Here is a 25,431-nt window from a genome sequence, read left to right as displayed (position 1 = left end):
CTGTTTCTGTTTCGGATCTTTAGCATCCACAAATCTCTGTTTTACTATCAACACTCCCCAGCCCGTTTCAATGGTTTAAATCCTTAAGACCTGTCTTAAGATCACACTCGACTCCCCAGCCTCCCCCTCAACAGTAACGTGTCCCGCGTTTGGCAGGCGCTAGGACCCGGCAAGGTTGGTCGTACTCGAACCCGCCCCCACCCCCCACATGGCAGTCACGCAGCGGGCGGTCCTGCGGGGGTGACGCCATACGCCGAAACGTAATACGCGGTGACATCAGACGCAGGGTGCGGGTGATAAGCGGGGAGTCGGAGGCAAAGCTTCGACAGCTAGGAGCGGCCCGGCCCAGCCAAGCCAGTGACTTACCGAGCAAGACCGGCAGTAGGCCGCGCAGCTGACTTTTCTCAACCTCCCTTGCCCTTTCAGGTGAGTCTGACTCGGTGCCGGGTACTGGTAGGCCGCTCTGCCCGCGGGTGTAAAGCGCTTTTGGGAGAGGAGGAAGGAGAGAAACAACGGAGGCCTCGATCTCGGAGAGAGACACACAGGGCCCAGGGTCCGCCCAGCGGCCGCGCTCCCGGCCCTGCGCGCACCCTTCCCTAGCAACCGTCCCCGGGCTCTTCCTAGCAACGACACCCCCCGTGCTTGATGCCCCAGCGTGTGGGGAAAGCGGTGAGCCCTAGCAACTGCCCCCGGGCCCCTTGGCAACACCCCTGCGAGTGACAGGAACTCGCACCCCTTCAGGCCCTGGCAGTCCTGGCGAAGTAGCATCTGTGCTACATCAAATATACATTAGCATCCCGCTGGGGAGTTGTTCCCCTCCTTTCTCTTTCTAATTTAATAACCTGTGCAGCGCAAAACGCAGTATAATTACTGAATGACACGGTGTACGTGTTACACTTGCTTTCAGTTCTCTTCAAATGTGTTTTTTAAATGCTGGCTTCGCATTTTTCCGCTTAGATTTTGTGTGGATTTTTTAATTTCAGTGGGATGCATCTTTTATATTGTTGTGAGCGGCTTTCCCTAAAGCTAGGGCTAACACTAGATTTTCACGTAGCTGTCTGGGCTCTTTCGAGAACGCTATTAACCCCCCCTTCCAACGACAAGTGACGCTTGTTTTGAGCCGTCGCTGCTGTGTTGTATATGTGGAGAGCCTGTGGAAACTTCAAACCTGGCTCCTTTGTCTCTAGTCTTCGGGGTGACTAAGCTCTTTGAGCTGGTTTCACTTTTAATATCGCTAAAATTTTCATGTTTCTATTTAATGTTGCAGATAAAAGTATGTTGTGGCATTGTTTGCCAGTTTCAAGGCTTGTTGTTCAGGAAGCTCTGTAATAAATCGAGTGATTTGATTTTTGTTTGCGAGTAAAATAGGGTTTCTAAGACGCTTGTTTCTTCAGTAATACTTTCCTAACTAGAGCAAACGAGGCTTAATGCCACAGCACCACTCCAGTTGTAGTGTCTTATTTTGATCTAGTTTCTCGTCAACGCGCATTTAAAAATGCGACTTGCCTGAGCTGTCTGTATGATGGACAGCCAAATGATCTAACTGTGAACTGCATTGTTGTGAAACAGGTATCATGATGTAGTTTCTGTCCAATGGGGGGGTTGGGGGAGAGAGGTGGTGGGTGGTTGAGTTTGTAAATTGTTGCTTTTCTCGAAGTCCAAGAAACCTGCTCCTCGTGATTCTTACAGCTGATGAAACACATGACTTGTCATTGCACTCCTGAAAAACAGACATGAACACTTTATTTATATAAACTTCAGATGTTGCCAAGGGTGTTTTCTTGTGAACTGCCCCCTTTGGGCATATGTGGTGCTGCATCCTATGACATGATAAAATGACTCCTCCTTTTTACATGTGCTAGCTTGTCTTTTTCAATCTAAATACTTTAGACCTACTCAGATTCTTTTTCCAATGTAGAAATTGTCAGTGATTAAGTGTATGGTTTACTAAGTGTAACTGTATTGCTGCTCTGCCTGGGATCTCTTCTGTGAAGAGATTATGGAATAATGTTTCCTCAAGTTTGAGGTTGTGTAATCTAGTGGCAGGGTGTTTTTAGTTAGGGACCAATTGCTCAGCTTACTGGTGGGTTTTTCAGAACTGGGTCCTTTTTGTTATTGGAATGTTTAGGTCAGGGAGCAACATGGGACTTAATGAGCTGTAATATTGAAAGTGCAGTAATGGGAACTGCAGATGCTGGAGACGACAAGATGACAAGGTGTAGAGCTGGATGAACACAGCAGGCTGAGGAGCACAAACTGATGTTTTGGGCCTAGACCCTTCATGAGAAAGTGAGTTGGATACCTGACTTTCACCATGGATGTCCAGTCCCTGTACACTGGCATTCCCCATGCAGATGGCCTGAAGGCCCTCTGCTTCCTGTCCCACAGGCCTGACCAGTCTCCTCTCCTCCTCCTTCTTCCCCCCCCCCCCCCCGCCATCTAGTCAAACTTGTCCTCCCCTCAACTTCTTGATTCCTCCCACCCCCTACAGACAAAGGGGGTGGCCATGGGTACCCACATGGGCCCAAGCTATGCCTGCCTCTTTGTAGGTTATGTGGAACAATCCCTCTTCTGTACCTACACTAGCCCTAAACCCCACTTCATCCTCCATTACACTGACTGACTGCCTGCATTGGTGCTGCCTTGTGCCTTGAGGAGCTCAAACAGTTCATCCACTTCACCAACACCTTCCACCCCAACCTTAAGTTCACCTGGGCCATCTCCAACACATTGATCCTTCTCTTCTCTTCTTCCCCCCCCCCCCCAAAATCTTCCTGGACCTATGTCTCCATTTCAGGCATCACCTAGAAACTGATATCCATTTCAAGCACACTGACTTCCACAGCTACCTAGAATACACCACCTTCCTGTAAAAATTCCATCCCTTTCCCAATTCCTAAACCTCTGCCACATCTGCTCCCAGGATGAGGCATTCCACTCCTGTACACCTGATCCCTTTAAGGACTGCAACCCCCCCTCCCCTTGCAGTAGTCTCTAACACTGTTGACCACGTTTCCTGTAACTCATCCCCCCACCACACCCTGTCCCTGCAATAACTGCCAAAAGAGAATCACCCTTGTCCTCATGTACCACCCCACCAAGCTCCAAATCCAACACATCATCCTCCACTTCTGCCATCTGCAGTTGACCCCCAGCACCAAAGACATTCATCCATCCCTACTCTGATCTGTTTTTCAGGGGGACCACTGTCTGTGACTCCCTTGTCAGGTCCACACTCCCCTCTAGCCCCACCACACCTGGCACTTCCTCCTGCAACCACAAGAAATGCTACACTTGCCACCCCCCCCCCCCCCACAATCCCAGGCCCCTTTTCAACATCAAGCAGAAGTTCACCTGCACATCCACCAATGTGATATACTGCATCTGCTGTACCCGGTGTGGCTGCCTCTACATTGGGGGAACCAAGCAGACATGGTGGGGGGGGGGGGGGTGGGAGAGAGTGCGCATGTGCTGGTGTTGAAATAGCTCATGACCAGGAGGTGCAGTGGTTTATTGTAAACCTGAGCACATGTTCTGCAAAGCAGTCCCCAACAACATGTCCATCCTGGGCCTGCTGCAGTGCTACAACAATGCCACTTGGTTGCAGGAACAGCAGCTCATTCTGTTTGGGAACCCTGCAGCCCAATGGTATGTGGATTTCACAAGCTTCAATCTCCCCTGTCTCCCTAACCTGTTCTTCCTCCCCCCCCCCCCCCCGTGTCTCTCCTCCCACCTTGAGCTGAATTGCCACTTCCTACCTACTAGCCTCATCCCACCCTGTTGACCTGTCTGTCTTCCCCAGACTGACCTATCCCCTCCCTACCTTCCCCACCTGCACGCACCTCTACAGGCACCACCCCCACCCCTTTTAACTTGTTGGTCTCCTGTCCAACTATCTTCTCTATCATCTGTGATCCACCTCCCCTTATTTATTTCAGAACCCTTCCACCCCACACCCCACCCCCCACAATCAGTCTAGACCCAAAATGTTGGCTTTTGTGGTCCTTGATGCTGCTTGGCCTCTGTTCATCCAGCTCCACACTTTGATGCCCTCTAACCCATTAGAAGGAAGGTAATGCAGTCTAAAATTTCACTTTTAAAGTGAATCAACTGTGTATGATATCAGTAGGACTGGTTGAACATGAACACTGATCTAGAGCATCTCCCTCAGAGGAGGGCAGACTACTAAAAAACGTTTGAACTGTTAGATTTCTCAGTTGCTTGCCACTTCAAATGATATCATTCATGAGGACTGATGTAGAAAGGCTTGAGTGAAATGTGGTTGAGGGAGCAAGTGCAGGTGAGAATTAGTGGAATTAACTGCTATGAAGATCACAATAACTCATCACTTGGGTATCCAGTATGATTCAGCTGGCCTCTAGAGCAACTGTCATGGAACTGACTTCATCCTGTTTCCTTGTTGCTTCCAGCCATGACTGTTGTCCTGGTACTTGTCCTTCCTAACTTTCCAAAAGTATGAGGAATGAGATCAGCAATTTGGATATCTTGGCTAAGCCAGATGAAAGCCTAATTTCAGAAGGGAGTTGCTTTTGTTGGCCAGCATGGATGTTTTCACTAGGGGTTGAAGGGGTGACCTGGCCTTTAAAATTTAAGGCATGGTAGAGGGTGAGTAGTCTCTTTATCCAAGATAATGGGAACTGCAGATGCTGGAGAATCTAAGACAACAAAATGTGAGGCTGGATGAACACAGCAGGCCAAGCAGCATCTCAGGAGCACAAAAGCTGACGTTTTGGGCCTAGACCCTTCATCAGAGGGGGATGGGGTGAGAGTTCTGGAATAAATAGGGGGAGGTGGACCAAAGATGGAGAGAAGATAGGTGGAGAGGAGAGTATAGGTAGGGAGGGGATAAGTCAGTCCAGGGAAGACGGACAGGTCAAGGAGGTGGGATGAGGTTAGTAGGTGGGGGGGGGGGGGGGGGGGGTGGCTTGGGATGGGTGAGAGGAAGAACAGGTTAGGGAGGTGGAGACAGGTTGGACTGGCTTTGGGATGCAGTGGGGGAGGGGATGAACTGGGCTGGTTTAGGGATGCAGTTGGGGGAAGGGGAGATTTTGAAACTGGTGAAGTCCACATTGATACCATTAGGCTGCAGTGTTCCCAGGCGGAATATGAGTTGCTGTTCCTGCAACCTTCGGGTGGCATCATTGTGGCACTGCAGGAGGCCCATGATGGACATGTCATCTAAAGAATGGGAGGGGGAGTGGAAATGGTTAGCGACTAGGAGGTGCAGTTTGTTGCGAACTGAGCGGAGGTGTTCTGCAAAGCAGACATCAAGCCTCTGCTTGATGTCCCCAATGTAGAGGAAGCCACACTGGGTACAGTGGATGCAGTATACCACATTGGCAGATGTGCAGGTGAACCTCTGCTTAATGTGGAATGTCTCTTTATCCTGCAGGCTTGATATGTCAAATTGTAGCACTTTCCCACAATGTGAAAACAGCTCACTTAGTCCAAGTGTGGAGCTGGACGAACACAGCAGGCCAAGCAGCATCTCAGGAGCGCACAAACTGACATTTCAGGCCTAGACCCTCTCTGAAGGGTCTAGGCCTGAAACATCAGTTTTTGTGCTCCTGAGATGCTGCTTGGCCTGCTGTGTTCATCCAGCTTCACATAGCTTGAACTGCAGATGCTGGAGAATCCATTATCTCTGATCACTTAGTCTACTGGGTCCATATTGACCCTTTGTGCACCCCTACCCCTGCATTTCCTATGGCCTCTCCACCTAGCCTATACATCCCTGGATGCTATATAGGCAATTTAGCACAGCCAGTCCACCTAGTGTGCACATCTTTGGACTGAGGCAGGAATTGAACCTGGGTCCCTGAAGGTGTGAGGCAACAGTACCAACCACTATTGTCAGCAGTAGGGGAGTTCTATTGCAAGAATGTGCAAGGCAGTGTTTTACATGTCTGGAGCATGTGGTCATGGGAGGGGCAAGATGCAACTGCCTCACTTAAGACATTTGTATAGATGTGCCCAGAAGCCTGCATGCCAAATGTATGCTGATAAGATTAGTTTCGAATGGCACCATAGGTGTGCAAACATGGTAGGCTCAGGGCCCTGTTCCTGTGCTGAACAGTTGAATGTTCAGTGTGATGTATACAGTCCATCAAAGGGATGGATTGCACTTCCCCTCTTAGAAGCATTTGATTTGCTCAAAGTTGTAAGTGTTTCAGCAATCAGTTACAACCAATTGCAGAAGTGTACTTAAAGTGAAAAAGATTATTGCCACAGCTATAAGGTTGGGAAGCAAAGGTGCCTGTCAGATGGTTTGTCAGAGACTCTACTATAAATCACAAATTGCAATCAGTTGCTATGAATGAGAACAGATCAGCCATTTGGCCAGTCAAACTTTTTGTACAATCTCTGCAGCTCTTGCTGAACAAGACTTCCTATTGCAGTGGATGGTAGGTAGTAGTTAGCTGTGTGGCTGTACTTCCACTGTGTGCAGCAAATCCAAAAGGAAGCATCAGGAGATTAATGCAAATAAACTAGAAATTATCACAAGTTCAGAAGCTCCTCCAGGGACTAATGGTGAATGGTCACCCAAGTGAGGCCTTTAAGCCACTCAGATGGTCAGTTTGGCTTTTAAAGCCAGATGCATTCTTCTAAAGAGAATACTTTTTTAATTGAAGGGGGTGGTAGATGTCCATCTATCAAAGGGCAAAACAAGCACAAGTTTGAGCAATCTCTGAAGAATTATACAATGCTATTACCTCGGTGTTCTGGACAACTTTGCAATGAAATGCAATTCCTTTTAATTGCTTTGATACTATTGAAGGTAATTAAAATCTTTGCTTTTCCAACAACTTCTTTTCCCTCATGAGGCCTCAGTCAAAACAAGAAGCTTATTCTTGTGACCAGTGTTATTGAATGTTGCATGTAGTCTGGAATGATTATTCTCCTCTGGAGAAGCGTGATTCACAGCCTTTATGGCAAATTTGCTAGCATACTCGCTCAAGGCTGGTAAGAGAATCCTCTTGGTCCACTCCAATTCTTTTTTTCTGAAAGAAGTGGTGATGGATGGGGAATTTACTTGAAACCTGCAGAATACATACTTGATACTCATGGCTAACAATCAGATTTAAGTGAGAATTTTTTTACTCCTAGTGCTCATTTAAGTTTCTGCAGTTGGTACATTGGTAAAACTATATTTGGGAGTTGAAAAGTCTGTATTTAAGATGTTTAAGTTTACTTCAGCAAGTACAGACACATTCCTGCCCTAAGTGAAAAGTTGCTGATGCTAAAATGATAGGTATATTAGTCAAGATACAAATAAGTTGGAGGTTTGGTTTTTGATTGAGCAACAGCCCTGCTAAATGTCCACTGGACTAGTCCAATCACTGCAGGAATCTCTCTCCTGTTGTCTAAATTCTTAATTAAAACACTTCCTTTGAACTTTTAAAATAGTGAAGCTACTCCCAAATAAGAATGACCTTTAGCTACACTGCCTCACTTTCAAAGTGTGAATTGATCAAGATTTTGAATTTTAGATCCACTTTGTCTCTAGCCACTAACTTTTAGATGATGCTATTTAGCCAGTTTTTGAGTAAAGATGTAACCACAGCTACCATGTGTCTGTACTTTCAATTCACACCACATTCTTATCACAACTTTTACAGGACACCTGTCCAAAATCACTTTCTTTACTGCTGTCTGCACTGGATCTGGTTGTGGTTTTCTGGAATCAAACTTAAGTTCTTTATAATCCCAGCTGATAAGTCTCTGATCCCAAAGTCAAACCTAGTTTGACCACAAATTGTTTCCACTCTGTGGAGATCAGTTGCCAAACAAGAAGCTGCTAGTGTACTTTATCCCATTTTTCTCTTGTGGATAATGCTAAACTGTTTGGCAAATAACAAGAGCAGCAGCAGTTAGGTCTCTGGCAATGGCTTTTTTTGTCTGTAAAGGAGGACTCTTGCCATGGGCATGAACAGGTGTTTGTGCTAAAGTAAGGTTCCAGGGTGCCGGTGCCAGTGCCTGTCTGTACCAAGGTCAAGGATGTCTTGGAGCAGTTGTAAATTCTCAAAGGGAGCATAAACAGCAAGAGGTTTTTACCAGTGACACAAATATATTCATCCTTCTCTAGGAGTTAGGCAGGAGGCTAAAAGCAGGATTCCAGGGTACTCTGGATTACTTATGGTGAGTAGGAATTAAAAAATTGGCAAATGAATCCTGCTGATTAACTACAGGGATTGTTTTTGTATTCAAGGGCATAAGTGACCTGTACAAGACACCTTACACCTGCCCTGAAAGGGAGCAGTGTCCTGGCAGGGAACCTTTACTTCATAGCACTTGAGGGTTAAACTAGTCTGGCAGTGGTTGAAGATCAAAGCAGTTGAGACTTTGACTGCAGAAGTTGGAACATTAAGTGGATAAAGCAGAGACTGACTGACATTGCATTTAAGTCAAGGCAAGAGGCCTGACAAAGCAGATGAACTTGTGGAATGAATGGGAACCTTTCTCACTTGGACCTCCCTAAGGGAGAGACTGGCTGGCATCCCTGTGCCAGGGTGTACTTCCTATAGGAAGTAAAAGCATGCTACTTGTGATTAGGGAAAACATCACAGCAGTATTTACAGTACTCCATGAAGCATCTGTCTAGACCATAAGACAGCAGAAATTAGGCCATCAAGTCTGTTCTGCTATTCAGTAATGGCTGATAAGAGTTACAGGGAGTTGAGGAACTTATCAAGAATCTATTTTGGTCTTCAATGACCTGGCCTCCAGCCTCTGTGGCAGTGAATTATTATAGATTCACCACTCTGGCTGAAGTTTCTTATTCCATTCTTAGAGGGAAGACCTTTACTCTAAGGCTGTGCCCTCAGGTCCCGGTCTCTGCTACCAATGGAAACCTCTTCCCAACATCTACTCTGTCCCAGCTATTCATTATTCTGTCAGTTTCAATTAGATTCACCACCCCCATTGGACTTTAAAAGGATAAGTATAGCCCCAGTCCTTGAATGTTCCTAATGTTAAGGTTTCCATTTCCAGGGACCATATCCTTCCTGAGGTATGGGGCCCAGAACTGCATGCAATACTCCAAATATGGCCTGACCAGAGTCTTAAAGCCTCAGTAGTATATCCCTGCTTCTATATTCAAGTCCTCAATAAATGCCAACATTGCATTTGCCTTCCAGACTACTGATACAACCTAAGTTTACCTGGAGAATCCTGGATGAGAACCCCCAAGTCTGTTTGCACTTCAGACTTTTGAATCTTCTCTCCATGTAGAAAATAGTCCATGCTTTTATTACCAAAGTGCATGACTGCACACTTTCCCACATAGTAATCCATCTGCCACTACTGTGTGCCCACTCTCCTAACCTGTCCAAATCCTTCTACAGCCTCTTCAGTACTACTTGTCCCTCCACCTATCTCTATCTGCAGTGTTAGCCAGGATGCCCACAGATCCTTCGTCTAGATCACTAATGTACAAAGTTAAAAATTCATTGCAGCACTGATTCTTGCAGAACCCCAGTAGTCACTGGCTGCCACCTGGAGACCCTTGGGTCCTTTCTGCCAGACAGCCAATCTTCTATCCATGCACCACCTTGCCTCTTACACCATCAGCCCTTGGCTTACTCAGCAGCCTCCTGTGTGGCATTTTTATCAAAGGCCTTTTTGGGGTCCAAGTAGATAACAGCCATTGGCTCTCCCTGGTCTACCCTGCTCATTACTTCCTCAAATTCTAGTAGATATGTCAGGCATGACCTCTTGATGAAACCATGCTGACTGTGCCCTTATTTCCAATACACTTTCAAATATTCAAAAAATCCTGCCCTTTACAATGGACTCAATCTTACCCATGACCAATATCCAATTTTCCCACTTTTTTACTTTTTTAAAAAACTAAGCTTTAGATATCTGTTACTGGCTAGCTTACCCTCAATTTTTTTGGTGCTTCCCTCTGCTTCTTGCTTTTGTGCTATCCCTGACTTCCTTAATCAGCTGTGGTTGCCTCATCCTCCCTGTACCATGCTGCTTTTTCCTAAGATGAATTTTCACTGCATCCCCTGAATTACTCCCAGAAACTCCTGCTGTTGTTCCAATTGTTACTGCTAGGCTCCTCTCCCAATCAACTGTCCAGCTCATGCCTCTAGTTGCCTTTATTCAGCTGTAATAACATTACCTGATTCTACCTTCTCCCTCTATTGCAATGTAAATTCTTCATCTTGTGATCACTACCTTCTAAGGGTTCCTTTACCTTAAGCTCCCTTATCAAGTCTGCCTGACTATACATCATCAGATCAGTATTGCCTGTTCCCTTGTGGGCTACGCCACAGGCTGCTCCAAGAAGTCGTCATGTAGACATTCCCCAAATTCCTTTCTCTTGCAATCCACTCTACCAGTCTGCTTTGCCCAGTCCACCTGCATAGTGAAATCCCCATGATCGCTATCTTTGCCTTTCTTACACCTTTTCTATCTTCTAGTGCCTTGTGCCCCCAACTCCTGACTGCTGTTTGGAGGCCTGTATGCAACTCCAACTATCTTTTAACCTTTACAGTTCCTCAATTCTACACCAACTGACCCTCCTTTATTTCTTCCTGTTGACTTTAATTTCATTTCTCACTAAGGCAACCTCAGTTGAACTGGCTATCTTTCAATAGGATGTATATCCTTGGATATTCACTTCCCAATCATGATGCCTGCCAATTTTGATCTGTGCTGCCAGCTCATTTACCTTGTAACTTACACTGCATGTATTATCCCTACCTTTTTCATTTTGTTCTTCCAATGTTTGATTGCTTGCCTCTTCCAAACACTGTCCTATTTGTCTGTGCTGGAGACTTCAATAACCTGACTTCTCCTTCCCTGTCACTTCCCTATTTTAAGTGCTGAATCCACTGCTACAGATGTCAAACAGCTGCTGTTTCTCCACTTCCCTCTCCCTCCCACCCCAGACTTCTGGTTTAAAGTCCTGTTGACTAGTCTAGTTTCTCTTTCCCTTGAATATTTGATCCCACTTGATTTGAGGTGGAGACTGTACCAATGATATACATCCCTCCTGTTTCAATACTGAAATAAGCAGGTGATCACTTTGGGGAATGCCATACAATCACTATAGTCAGGTGGGGAAATTTCCCAAATATGTAGGGAGTTAGTTGGAAGAATATAGGTTGTAATAGTAGGAATTCTAACTTTCTAAACATAAACTGGGACCACTGGTGTTAAGGGCTTGGATGGAGAGCAACTGACATGTTCAAGACTCTTACCAATAAGTGGATCATCAGTAAAGGGGCAAAGTTTTCTCTCCAGGGGAAATGATGCAGGGCAAGTGACTGATATGTTAATGGGGGAGCACAGTGGGACCTTTAATTCTGTTTAGTTTTAAATCCTTACAGAAAAGGATAGACCTCAACTTTCAAAAGTGAATTCAGACCTAACCACCTGTTGGTGAGAAGGGCAAGGCTGACCAGGAGTAGGGAGCACTCAGACTAGAAATATTGGGGTTGTAGTCATGAAAGGCATGTTGGGTATAGACTGTTGGATTCAGGCAAATCCTGAGTCTTGTGGTCTAGGATCAAGTGAAGAGGACCCTCTACTATATTTCAGCTCCACGAGAGAGAGAAACATGGAAGCCAAAACTTGGAAATGTCCTTAAAGTCCACATCAGGAGGTCATCTACAAACATAGCTAAATCCCAAGGACCTGATCAAGTGTATCCTAGGACACTGGACACTAATGAAGAAATTGTGGACCTCTTAGCAAAAGGTTTTTATCATTGATCCATTAAGTTTCTGGAAGACTAGGCAGTGGCTAACATCAGTTTCAAGAATCCCTGACTGTAAGGGGCAGGCAGGGAACTAGAGACTTAATCAGTGGTAATCAGCATGGCTTTGTGAATGAGAAATCACTTCTTTAACTCTTCACCACCTTTTTGAAGTGACCAAGATAAAAGCACAGATGCTGTCTGTGTGGACTTCATGGACCCCTGAAGGCCTTACTATGTGGTAGACTAATGTTGGATCCATTTAATGAAATTGACCTGACAGGATGCTGGCAAAAGTTGTTTCAAATTGGAGGTTTGACCAATAGTGAGCCAGAAGGATTGGTGCTGGGGTCCAACTTATTATCAGTGATTTCTGAGAACAGAGGCATGGTTTGTAAGCTTATAGATGCACCAAAAGTCACTAGAAGGTAAAGTGGGTTTGATCATTCAACAGGGCTGACAAACAGCAGATGTGGTGCCACAAATACCAGTACTGAAGACCTTTTTGGTATGCTTGTCTTCATCCATCAGTTAACTGACTACAGGAGTTGATGTTTTCAGATATAAAATGTCTAAGGCCATACCAGGAGAACTGCACAATTCTGGTCACCTCATAGGAAGGATGATAAACTGGAAAGGTCCTTAAATTAGGGATACATCTGGGACTGGATCTGAGTTAGAGACTTGGGGGTTTCTTTCTTGGAGTGTAGGAGACTGAACAGTTGCCCTTTTAGTAAAAGCTTGCAAAATCATGAGGGGCACAATTGGATGAATAGCCAAGGTCTATTTCCCCAGGTAGGGAGTCTGAAACCAGAAGACCCAAGTTTAAGATGGGGAGGGATTTAAAAGGGACCAGAGGGGTAACCCTCTTAGGGTTACATGTGTGGAATGAGCTGCCAGAGGAAAGGAGATCAGTATAGTTATAACAGCCAAAACATGGGCAGGTGCATAAGTTGAGGATGGGCCAAATGCAGGCAAATGGGATTAATTTGGTTTCAGAGCTCTGGTCAGCATGGATAAGCTAGGCTGCAGTCTTTTCTATGCTGTACAAAAGCCTTTGGCAACATGTACTCAAACTGAAGTCATTCCAATCTCCACAATAAAGCTGGTATGGCTGTATTTTTTCCAGAAATGTAAACTAGCTTAGTCCCTATCTCCAACAGGGACCAACTTTCTACTTGGCCAAAGGGCCTGTACTGTGCTATCATCTTCTATTACTTGAAGATGCATGCTAGCTTTAGCCATGTGCAAAGACACCATTCCCTGCTTTCAACCAGTACCTCTGCATTTGTCAAGTGCAGACCTCCACTCCACACAACTTGTGGTATCAATTTCTACACTTAGTTTTAATTGGACAGTTTTGAGTGCCAAAGCACAGATGTTTGTTTCCTCAGTTGTCATGAATGACAGTGCTTTCATTAGGCAGACATCTGAGCATGGTAAAACAACATGCAGTTAGATTTAATGTGAAAGTGGGTGCTCTGTGCTGTTAGTAAGTTGGGAGCACCTCTGCCAGGAGGGACTTTTATTGCAATGACTATCAGGATCAGTGATGGAGCAGACTTTTAGCCTGAGTAGATTTCAGCCACTCAAGGCCTGGATGGCACACAAATTTCAAGTGCTGTCAGCTGTACCTTACCCTCAAAACATTGAACAAACATCCAATTAGGCTTTGAAACTCTACCTGAAGACTTCATCTCCCTGGGTGACCTGATATTTTAATCATGAATGCTATGTTGTAACTACCAGCTATTCCTGGTTGCTTTTGGGTTTTTGAAGATTGTCATAATAACTTCAGCCACTTTCACTGCTGAAATGCAGCTATGTATTGTGGCTACTTTAGACTATAAAGGCCTGGAAGTCCCATTTTTGGATTGATGGGAACTTGTGGTTGCTTGGAAAATCAAGCTTTTAATGTGGATTGGTCTAACAAATTGTAGAAAACTTTAGCAAACAACCCACGCAAAAATGAGTAGCTGAATACCTAAACTGTCCCTTAGTGACCAAAAGGTCATGTGCTAATGTTGTAAACAATCTTTTTGGTTTTGAATACTCTAGACTGCAGGCATTAAGATCTACCAACTTCAGTGGGGGAAAACTCCCCAAGGCAGAACTAAACCTGAAATACCAATGTAAATTACTTAACTCCACAGCTCTAGTAACAAGAGAAATGGGTAACATTTCTGGTCTGGTGTCCTTTCAAACTTTCTGAAAGGTTGCTGGACTCCAGTCTTAACTGACTAGACTTCCCTCAGTATTGGAACCCTGGGGTTACTAGTCTGTATTTTTGGCTAGGCTTTGTAATCTCAAGCAGGTCACTCAAGTCTGAGCAAGCTTGATTTTTGGCTGAGTAAAGCCTGCTGTGTACTTCCCCCAAGACTGCCTGTAAAGTAGCTTTGATTGAAACTAAACAATATGGTGGACTGAATTTGTTCTCTTTTGGCTTTCAGATCATTGCTTAAGCATGTTTCCTTTAATTACTTTCTGCAGTCTTCATGGCAGTGGTTAGCACTGCTGCTGTTCTCAGCACCAGGGACCCAGGTTCAAATTTTGGCCTCTGGTGTCTCTGGAGTTTGCATGTTCTCCCTGTCTGGATTTCTTCCAATGCTCAGGTTTCCTCCCACAGTCCAAAGATTTGCAGTTAGGTATTTTGGCCATGCTAAACTGCCCATAGCACTCAGGCATGTGTAGTGTAGTTGATAGGTGGATAAATCTGGGTGGGATGCACTAGTTCATTGTGGACTTGTTGGGCCGAAGAACTTCTGTGGAAACAGGCCCTATTTGGTTGTTAGTTCTAATTCTAACTTTATAACATGGCTGTCAGGTGGCAAAACTGTCTGGACTTGATTGTCTTTAAAGACACTGACTTTTAGCACACCTTGTCAAGCAAATGGTGAGTTTAAATAGTATTTGTCTTAATGTATTTAGCTAATTGTAACTTGGGAGAATTGGGAGAAGGCCATTCTGCCCTTCAAGCCTGCTGTGCTAGTTAACATTAACATCATTCCTGATCTTAACCTCTGCTTGACTTTGCCTGCTCCCCAGGGCCTGCTTTTACAGTAGCCACAATTTGTATCTGGAAATGAAGAAGTTACTGGTTTGAGTTGGTCCTGGTAGCATTTTCACTCCTTAACTGTTGTGAAGGATGCAAGTTGAAGTATTACCAAAGAAACAATGGCAAGGTCATTCTGTGACAGCCTGCTAGTGGAAATGTTTGGCAGGTCTACCAGTCAAGTAGACCTGAAACACACTCCTAGAGAAATGGTTCATTTTGGGGGAGGGGGTTGAAATTAGTGACTCAAGTGACCTTGGGAGCAAATCTCTTCCTTTGAAGGAAGTCACTGGACTCAAAATTAACTGATTTCTTTCCCCAGATGCTGCCACACCTGCACTTATCTAGAAATTGCCCTTCTGATTTCCACATCCATGGGTCTTTGTTTTCATCAGGTAGACTGCTTTTGTCCTCACTAACACCAAGCTTGACTGAAAGGATGCAGCCTCACTGCTGTGATACACACCCAAGCTTTCAGTGGCTAAACATTAAGGTGTGGCTTGTGCAGATGTATTGTCATGGTCATACCTTGATACTTGTCAGTTCATATTGAGCTTTTGGTTAGTTGTGACCTAGATATGGTGGAGTTTGGCAATGCCCTTATGGGGATGGTTAGGTCCTCAACTTTAAGAATTGTGTAGCCATAAGCTGAGTTCAGGTCCACAGACCAATCTGAAGAATTGAATGGATTTGTTAACACCAATTGAATCAACCCACCCAGTGGGTGCATTTAGGGTGGGGGAGGGAAAGTGTAAATTTGGCACCTCCAAGACCTGAAAGTCACCTCACCCCTAGAATGCTAATAGCTTTGTTAGAGTATGCTTGCTTGTGGGCCAGGTATGCTTAGACTTGATTCACTCACTACTTTTAGTCCAGATCTTAATAACTAAGCTGTAGGATTAAGTCATCTGACTGTTCAAGCCCAATCTGTCAGTGAAAATCACATTATCTTTCCATGAACTCAGCTCTACCTGCCCACCTTCACCATAACCCTTAATTCCTCTGGAACAGAAATTATCTACCTTGGCTTTTAAAAACTGCTTCATGGCAGAAGCCTTAACTACTACACTGGGCAAGGAATTCCACAGATTCTCAACCCTGTGTGAAGAAGCTTTTCAAGTCAATCCTAAATCTGCTCCCCCTAATTTTGAGGGTATGGCCCCTTGTTGTAACTTCACCACCAATGGAAACATCCTCCCTGCTTCACTCTTGTCTAATCTCTCCAAATTTTGTTTGAGATCCTCTTGTTCTAAATTCCAACAAATATAATCCCAGTTCTCCATGCAAATCAACCCACTGCATCTCCATTGCACTGCCTCCAGAACCAGTACATCTCTCAGCTAACAGACCAAAAAGCATGCAGTTCTGTAGGTGTGGTCTCTCTAGCAGCCTGTATACTGCAATATAACGTCCCTGCTTTCAAACTCCATTTCGCCCAGCAGTGAAGGACAAAATTCCCTTTGGCTAATTTAACTGTTACACCTTAAACCTACCTTGCTTCATGCACAAGGATCCCTAGGGTTATTTGCTCAGCAGCATGCTACCATTTACTGTTCCAATTATCAATTTTACTGTGTTCCTATCAGAATTGACTTCACAATTATCAACATTGTACTCCATCTGCTAGACCTTTGCCCACTCAAATGATCTATAATCCCTCTGCATCCTTTGCTCTGCCACTCATCTTGGTGTCATCTGCAGCCTTTTGATACATGGTCCACAACTCCAAACCATTATCTAAACTAAAATTGGTTTTCCTAGCACATCACTAGTCACTGCCAACCAGAAAAGCACTCCTTTATCTAATGTTTCCTGTTAGCTAATCCTCTATCCATGCTAATACATTGTCCATAATGCTGTGCACCACCTTGTCAGATGTCTCTTAGCAGTCTAGATACACAACATCTACTGGGTCCCTGTTCTCCACTTGATCCATGAAACTTTAATCTAGATTAAACTGTTAAGTAACTTGGGTTGAAAATGCATAATTCTAAAAACCAGGTTTCTGTACACATGCCAGTATAATGGCACAGGCACCCACAATAGTTCAGCTTCATGAGTCAGCCAAGGTTAAACAGCCCTGACAGCCTGAGCCAGTGAACTTAATCAACTCCTCCCACTCCCCTTCCCCATTCTGTCACCATCTTGCTGATGAGAACTGACTCCTCTGTTACCTAATACCTTTGCCTTTTTAATTAAAAAGGCACAGAAGGTTGAACCACTTGCAGTGAACACTCTAATATTTAGATGCAAGGTGTTAGCTTTTAGTGGTAAGTCAGGTTTCAATCCTCTTTAGGATCCAGCAGGGGATTACTCAAGCTTGAATGTAACTAGGTTGTAGGAGAAGCTGGGTATGGCTGCCTTTCAATAAAGGTACCTGAGGGGGTTATTTGAGAAGGCTGACAAGCAATTAGTTTCCAAGATTTCCAAATCTAGTTTTGGCCAAGATTCTAAAGATGGTTTTTGTGCACCCATTAGAACTTCAATTTTTGTAGTGTTGTGGAAGTGAAGATCAAACAAATGGCACCTGAAGGAAAGTTTTACAGGGTTAGTGTACAGTCAGTTTAATTGAATTGATCTGACACTAGCTGAACAGTATGCTGTTTTGCCAGTATCAATACAATCCTTCAAAACTAAATGGGCTGGATCATTTGGCCTGTTGTGTAGAATCCCCACAATGCTGAAGGAAGCCACTCAAATCTGCACTGACCTGAGCATCCCATCCAAACACAACCTCCCTATACTTACCATGGCTTGCCCACCTAACCTGGACACTACAGGACAATCTTAGCCAGTCCACCTCATCTTCACACCTTCAGACTCCAGGGAGACCAGAAGAAACCCATGCAGACACAAGAATACATAAACACCAGTTTCAAGGCTGGCATCAAACCTGGGTTCCTGGTGCCAAGGCACCAGTGCTAACCAATGGGGATGAGAAGGGGGACAGGGTTCACCAAGAACATGATCAGATTTTGACATGGCAGAAGTCAAATGTACTTGTCTAACCAGCACTTTAATTTGGTACAAATTGTCCAAATCAGATCTCACTTTATTAGAATAATGCCAGGGATTAGTAAACTTCCCTATTTCAGTAATTTGTAAACCTGCACTTCCCATTGTTCTGAAAATGTGAATTTTTTGGAAGAGAACTTATCACCAGTCTAACTTTTTAACCCACCTGTAATTCTATGGCTGAGGCAAGCTGAAGTTAACATTTCACTTTGTTTTAATCTAGTGGATCTTCAAATGTAATCTCTATTTTTGAAATGGATGTTCTTAAAAGTAGGAGTTGAAAATGTCTGAACTTGCCTTGTTGATTTGCTCTTAAGTTTACTTGCAATCTTCAGGCCCTACCAGTCATTGTAGTCACTGATCCTTCAGTAGAAAAGTTGTCTAGAGTATACCACTCATGAAGGCAAGATGTCACTGCAAGTCTAATCACATTCCTGACTGCCTGATATCTACTGTACTTTTTTGTCTAATGTGGCCAGATCTTTGAGTAGAATGGCCGTCATTGCTCCCCTGCTATACAAGAAGCATAGGAACATCCCATTTCTTTTGATTTTTGGGAATAGCATGAACTAAATCTACTTGTGTATTGAAGCTGCTTAATGAAATTTGACAAATTGGCTCAATTTTCTAAAGCTCCTCTGTACTCTAATCAATAACTTTAAGTTGTCTGAAGTTGGGCTAATAACTGGATGCCCATTGGCTAATTAAGTAACTTGTCAATATTAAGCCACTTATGAACAGATAATGGGAACTGGAGAATCTCTTGCCACTTGTGAGTTTGGTGCAGTGTTAGTTATCAACTTTAAGCCCATTCTAGCTCCAGTTTAAATTGCTGTTGAGCCCATGGGCTCAACATTTGGACAGTGTCCATGACTAGTTAGGACTTGACTTGTACTGTCCCCTCGATCACCATTTATTGGGGCAAAAGTGGTTTAATTCTGAGCAGAATCCAAATCCCACAAAAGAATCAGTTATTGCTGTTTCTGCATTGTTGGGTACAAGCACTTGATTTATGGTACTTTACATCCTGCAACTTGCAGATGATAGCAGTGCAAACATTTTATAGTGGTGAAGCTATTACACTTTCTATTGGTAATTTTATTCTGAATTGCCTGGAAGTATCTTGCTGTTATCTCCATCTATATATTCTACCTGTGCACTTTCCTCCTTCACCTGAAGTGCTATGAAAGCTTGGCTTTTTAAATCTGTAGGACCTAATGTGGTATTATGTGACTTATGACTCAGCTATTAAAACACAAATCTGTTGTAACAAACTCATCTTAACTTGAGCATCTCTTCTAGCTTGTTCTGTGGCAAATTGGCCTTCCATTTATAGAATAATGGCATGGAGTCCTCCCACAGCAGGTGGACTGCAGTGGTTAGAGCAGCTCATGGCCACCAGGGATAAGCAGTAAATGGCCAGCTGGTGATGCCTGCACCCCACATTTAAAAACCATTTTAGTCACCACCTTTCCCAGCTCCATTACTTTAGCCTAGGAGTACACTAAAATTTCCAAGCTTTGAAAGCTGAGCAACAGTTCTCATTTGGATGAGTGTATAACCAGGCTTCTGACATAGTGATTAAGGGCTAATCCTGTTTGCTGTTTAAAAGCAAACTTCAACTTGACTGAATTGTGACTCAGTGGTAAGCACTGCTGCCTCACAGCACCAGGGACCCAGGTTTGATTCCACTGTTGGGCTTGTGTCTGTATGGAGTTTGCACAGTCTGTCTGCATGGGTTTCCTACAGGTACTCCAGTTTTCTGCCACAGTGTGGAGATATGCAGGCTAGGTGGGTTGGTCATGCTAAATTGCCCAGTGTGCAGGGATGTGTAGTTTAGGGGATGGGTCTAGGTGGATGCTGCAAGGTTTGGTGTGGACATGTGTGGCCAAAGGACCTGTTTCCACACTGGGATTCTGCAGCTACACAGATAACTTCAAGGCAGGCTATAGGTGTGGTTGTACCCTGCAATATTTTCTGATTATGAAACCATGTTTTTGGCACTAATGACTCAGAATTTGGGCTTCAACTTTTCAGTTGTGCCTTGAACCACATGTGCCATGTTGACCTGTTTTTCCTGTTGGGAGGGTGAAAGATTATTCTTGGAATGCCTATAGCTGGCATCTAGTATCTGACAAAGTACAGTATAACTGCAGTTGCCCATCTGGAAGGATTGGCAAGGAAGGAAGTACCTAAGGGTGCTGTGATAGTATGGCTCAGGAGTTTGGCAGAGGCTTGGGTTCAAGTCTTGATGTCATGGATATGCATGTGAGCAGGCTGATTATTGGCAGGACACTCTGTAAGTTTGCCAGTTAATCAATTGAAACAACTAGACCAGTGCAGCAGACCAGCATCACCCTGCACAAGGATGGCATGCAAAATCATGAGCCACTTTGGGACTTGTGGCATAGCAACAGCCTTGGGTTCAAGTCCCACCTGCTCCAAAGGTGCATCTTAGCTTTGTAAATGTTCAGGTGTTAGCTAATGTAATAGTAAAACCAGTGACCAGTTAATGTGCTTCCTGTAGGGCAGTGATAATGTCTTGCCTCTGCACCCGAGTCTGTTCAAGTCCCAATTGTCACTGAAGACTTGAAGTCTTTTTTAGGACAAGTCTAATCACAAACCAACAACCTGCATGGTACTTTCCAGTGCCATTTAGGGCCATAATTGTGGCATTGGTTCATTCTGGCAAAATTAGCAGGTGAAATCTTGCTAGCTTTTTTGTACAAATATTTGAACAATCTTTCTCTTCCAGCTATAAAAGATGACATCTAGGAAGAAAGTCTTGCTGAAAGTCATTATCTTGGGAGATTCAGGGTAAGTTTCTCTTTTTTAAAAAAAGCCTTTATGTACTTGTGTACCAAATGTGACTTTTGTTAGAGCTTTGATTCCAAATGTGCTACCTCTGAAGCTAAAGCAAAATGCTGGAGAACTCCACAGATCTGGCAGCATCTGTGACAAGGAATTCAGTGTCTAGTATGAGTGTTCAGAAATTAAAGGGATGGGAAATGCTTTCTCCACTTCCACACTTCAAGTGAAAAAGCATTCCTTACTGATCCCATAATATACAAACAAAATGGGAAAAGGAAGAAGAGCATGACTGTCTGCTGAAGTTGTTGAACTGAGCTCCAGGGGTTATAATGTGCCAAAACAACAAATGGTGTTGCTCCTTACTCCAAGTTCTGGTTTGCCAGAGCACTTGCAGGCCCAAGGGACTCGGTATGATAGCAAGGTGACTACCAAAATAATCAGTGCTCAAACAGCCCTTCAGTCCAACTTGTTCATGCTGGCTAGATTTTAAATGAATCTGGTCCCAATTGCCAGCACTTGAGCAGTATCCCTTGTTCATATACCCACTCTCTTACCTTTTTAAATGCTGTAATTATATTAGTTCCCCCTATAACAAATAGGAAACCCAGGTCATTCCTACAAACAAAGGCAGTCACTCGGTTTGCATTTGCTCTTGCCAATGTAAAGATCGTTTGTGAAAGGTAAATAGACTGCTTGCAAGTAAGGTGCTTTCAATGGCCATGGCCCCACAATCAACCTTCAATGAGACAAATGGGTAAGTATTGCAACTATAGCAGTTGTCTGGGTGGTGCAGCAGTGTGATAGAATTAGTTTCATATCTATCTAGGGCAGTTGATCAGTACACAAACAGGAACTTTGAGGGATATGGGCCACTTTGGGATGTTCAGTATAGAAAAGTTGGATTCAAGGGTTGTTTTCTAATGCTGTATGAATGACTGACTAGCCTTTAGGGTATTAAAAGGTTGTTGTTCTGCCAGCCTGAGCATAAGATACTAGTACTAAAGTCCTTAAGTAATCACAAGATCTCACTTGACTTTTTTGAAGACCTCCCTTCTTTCCCAGTTGGAATAGGAAAGGGTTTGTGGTATGGTTAGACATTTTTTTTTTAGAATGAACTTGTATCTGTAGTAAAATATGGAACTATTTTTCTCTTTGTCTACTGGAAAAGGAATTGCTGAAGATTCCAAGAACAATAGACAAGACATCTTCCAATTCCAGGATAACTTGATTACATATCAAACCTTAAGTCAGCTTTTTCATTAACTGACTACAGGGTGCTTCAAGTTCATGACCTTCAATAGGTTACTTGCTTATTTAACTTCAGATTCAGGCCATGGATTCAGTTTTCAGTTAAGGTCTTAAGTTTCATGTGCAGAAATCCTTTTTGTTTTGCTGAAGTCCAAGTCTGCTGTAAAGTGTTCAGCAGTGTGGGCAGGAGAGGAGCATGCAGGGTTTTTACCTCAACCCTGCCATAACACTTCATGGCAACAAATGACCTGTACCAAACTTATTGCAGACTTCTACATGCCCTTAAACACCTGTTCTCCCAAATATAGGAAAAGCTCTCTCCTATTGTAACTCTGACTTCCTCTGCAACATAGTTGTTGCCACTTCCTATTACACTCTTATTATCCAATTGTATTTTTGCAGGAGGAAAAATGTATAGTATAGCTTACTTTGTGCCCTAACTAGCCAGACCACTGCACATCTCGTTAATGTTGGGTTTTTCACAGCTATCTTGTGGCTTCAAGGCTTTACCTACTGATTTTTGGGTGAATCCTTGGATCTGCTTGTGTTTATACTGAATGCATTCCCCTTGGTTTTTCCCCAACTCACATACCTATCACACTAACTTTTTTTGCCATGCTTTAAATTATCTCAACACTTGATTATAGCAGGCTTGGACTTCTTCAAGCACAACTTATTGATTTCCTGCACATGAAACTTAATACCTTAACTGAATCTGAGGTTAAATAGGCAAGTAACCCACTGAAGGTCATTACTTTGAAGTGCCCAGTAATGAAACAATGTTTTAAGTTAGTCTATTGCCAGTTGTGGCTAACTGTCTGATTGCAAATGCTTCATAGATTTTAGACTTTCTGATTCAGCTAAAATCAGAATCTAATATCAACAGCATGTTTCAATGTATTTCACCAGCATGTTCAGCCCAAAACAGCAGAATAGTAACCACTTGACTTTTTTTCACTTTGGAAAGCATTCCAGTCAGAGCAGTGCTGGTCAGTACCATGTAAAACTTAAGATGAAGAAGCTGCTATTTGGCCTCTGAGGCCACTTTATGATCTCAGTCTTAAATCCAGTCAGCTTGATCTGACCACCATGCTCCCTTTGAATGATTAACTGAATGGTGATCAGGTGTGGAGGATAGGAAGAATTAAAAAGTAATGTGCTGGAATGTCCTCCTTTCTCAACTTAAAGTAGCAATGGATGCTTCAATGCCTTGGCTGTAACTTAATACCAAAAGCCAGTTTAGTTTTAATCACCTTTAAAGGGATGTTATGACCCCACTGAAGTGGGTGAGACTTGAACCCTGACCTCATGGTTCAGAGGTGGAACTAGTCAAGCCCTACACTAACAACTTCAAGCTAAATAACTTTGTTTTGCAAAATGCTGAACAGCCTTCCTGTAATCTTGTTTCACTTAATACATAACTGAGTTAGCTCTGTTTGTTTGTAGTTGTTTGAAAGTCTGGTTTTCTTGAATGTCGATGTCTGACCTTTTCCTGTCACTTAGAAAAGGTGACAGTGGGCTAAAGCTTGCCCAATGCAGTCCATGGCACAGATGCCCACAGTTCAAGGAGTTAAACTGAGCAACAGCTGAGATTTCCAATCAGGATGTGACTTGGAGGCAAGCATGCATGTACCCATGCATCTGCCTGGCTAGGTGGTAGCAGTGAGCTTTAGTTTTGGTATTTTCAAATGCAGTGACTTCTGTAGTTGTCAAATGTGATTCTTCTCTTCTGGTACTAGAAGCTATGCTTGTGGCATTCTTTCTGTCACTGAGGCTCCACAGACAATTCTAGGGGTTTTAATCATCCTCTGGGCTAAATAAAATTCTTGGAATAGTTCAGTTTTCCAGAACTTGGTGGTAGTACAATATAAATGGCTGCCAGTGTCAGTTCTTGCTGAAGTTTGAGCAGAACAAAGATTTGTCTCTCTTCTGTGCACAGGCAGATTATGAAGGCAAGCTTTTGCTATGGTGTTCTGTACTTTGTGGCTGTAACTAGAGCTGCAGCATGCACAAACAAATCTGACATCATGCCAACAAGTGGTGCATAATAAAATGGATTGAATCCCATTAGTGTCAAGATGAATTATTCCCCACTTCAAGTGTCTGATGTAAATGCTGGTATAGTCTTGAGCCATAGCTGTTTGTTTTTTTAAAAAATTACCTTTAAATTGGATGTTAACTTCAAATTTGACATGCATCACCTGCTTCTGTATTCAGTTGGTTAAACTGCTGAGTTGTTCCCACTAGAAGTGGGTGGGAATGTAAATCTGCAATTTCAAACAATATAACATTAAAACTAGCCTTTTAAAAAGGCTTGACAGAACTAAGAACAGTGAGAAGCTGGTTGAACACAGCAGGCCAAGCAGCATTTCAGGAGCACAAAAGCTGATGTTTTGGGCGTTGACCCTTCATCCTTTCAGGGTCTAGGCCCAAAATGTCTGCTTTTGTGCTCCTGAAATGCTGCTTGGCCTGCTGTGTTCATCCAGCTTAACACTGTTCTCCAGCATTTGCAGTTCCCATTATCATTGACAGAACACTGCTAGTTAGGTTACTGTATGATCCTTGCCTTCATGTAGTGGCTACTTTTGGTAGCAGTAGTCAGCACTAGCATGCCTCACTAATGATGCACTAAATCAAATGCTAAGTTCAACCACCTGCTTCTGTTTTAAACTGTACTGACAGCTTTGTGCACATAAGCATGGGGGGTTAATGTCTAAAACTGCTGTGTTTTAACCTTTTACACTTGTGGTGAACAAGTTCACTACCAGCTGATAAAATGGTAAAACACCTCTGCATGCAGCTGTCACCATTACAAATTATGCAAGGTTTTTGCTTTACCAAGCTTAGTGATCACCAATACCCATGTCAAAAATGAATGAATTCAGTCCACTACATACAAAAGATATGCTTAAGCAACCCAGTTATTCAGAACTTATGTAAACACCTGAATAAGGTGCAGAACAATTGAAAGTATAATTCAGTAGTTGTCTGCACAACTCATGCTCTTATCAGAAACAAAAGTTGCCTCAAGTGTTATTTGTAATCTAGTTTCACTTCCTGTCTTCCACATGCCTGAGTCTATTAAACCACCCTAACACTTAAGCACAGCCATAAATTGACACAGCTGCAAATGTTTAGCAGAATTCAACTAGTTGTGTTCAGCCCTATCCACAGTATAAAATTCTCCAGGAAACTGCTGTCTACAATTTGACCCCTGATCTTATTTCAGTTAATTGCCTGTCAATCTAAACAGCATCAAGCAGCTTGATGACAGTTGAATCTTAAGGTGTCAAGTACTCTAGATGTGTCAACCAGGTCACTTAAGTGAAGCATAACACCTCTTTTTGTACCAGAACTAGACAGTACTTCAGAGGCCTCAAATGTCTTGTACAACCTCTTAGACAAAAGTTCTGAGCAGTGAAAGCAAGCATGTTAAATGCTGCCTTAACCACTCAATGAGGGTCCAGTATTCTTGTTCAGGCTTGCCCTTCAGAGGAAGGAGTGGGGAGTGCTGGATGATTAGACAAATGAGGCTCTATGAAGCATACTAGACATGGACAGCAGGGGTCATGAA

At 43.5% G+C, this 25,431-nt stretch overlaps 1 protein-coding gene across 1 annotated transcript in view; it reads left to right on the top strand.

The window, feature by feature from the left end:
- The first annotated feature begins 259 nt into the window (after positions 1-259).
- LOC125460569 (ras-related protein Rab-7a) overlaps positions 260-25,431 on the top strand; it is a 41,483-nt gene continuing 16,311 nt past the window's right edge. Inside the window, exons 1-2 of the mRNA XM_048548155.2 lie at positions 260-426; positions 20,554-20,615. Coding sequence (XP_048404112.1) covers positions 20,563-20,615 — 53 coding nt within the window. The 5' untranslated portion in view covers positions 260-426; positions 20,554-20,562. The remainder of the gene's footprint in view (positions 427-20,553; positions 20,616-25,431) is intronic.

Source organism: Stegostoma tigrinum, chromosome 11 (genome assembly GCF_030684315.1).
Source record: "Stegostoma tigrinum isolate sSteTig4 chromosome 11, sSteTig4.hap1, whole genome shotgun sequence".
Lineage (NCBI taxonomy): Eukaryota > Metazoa > Chordata > Chondrichthyes > Orectolobiformes > Stegostomatidae > Stegostoma > Stegostoma tigrinum.
This window is presented reverse-complemented; position numbering and strand designations above follow the sequence as displayed.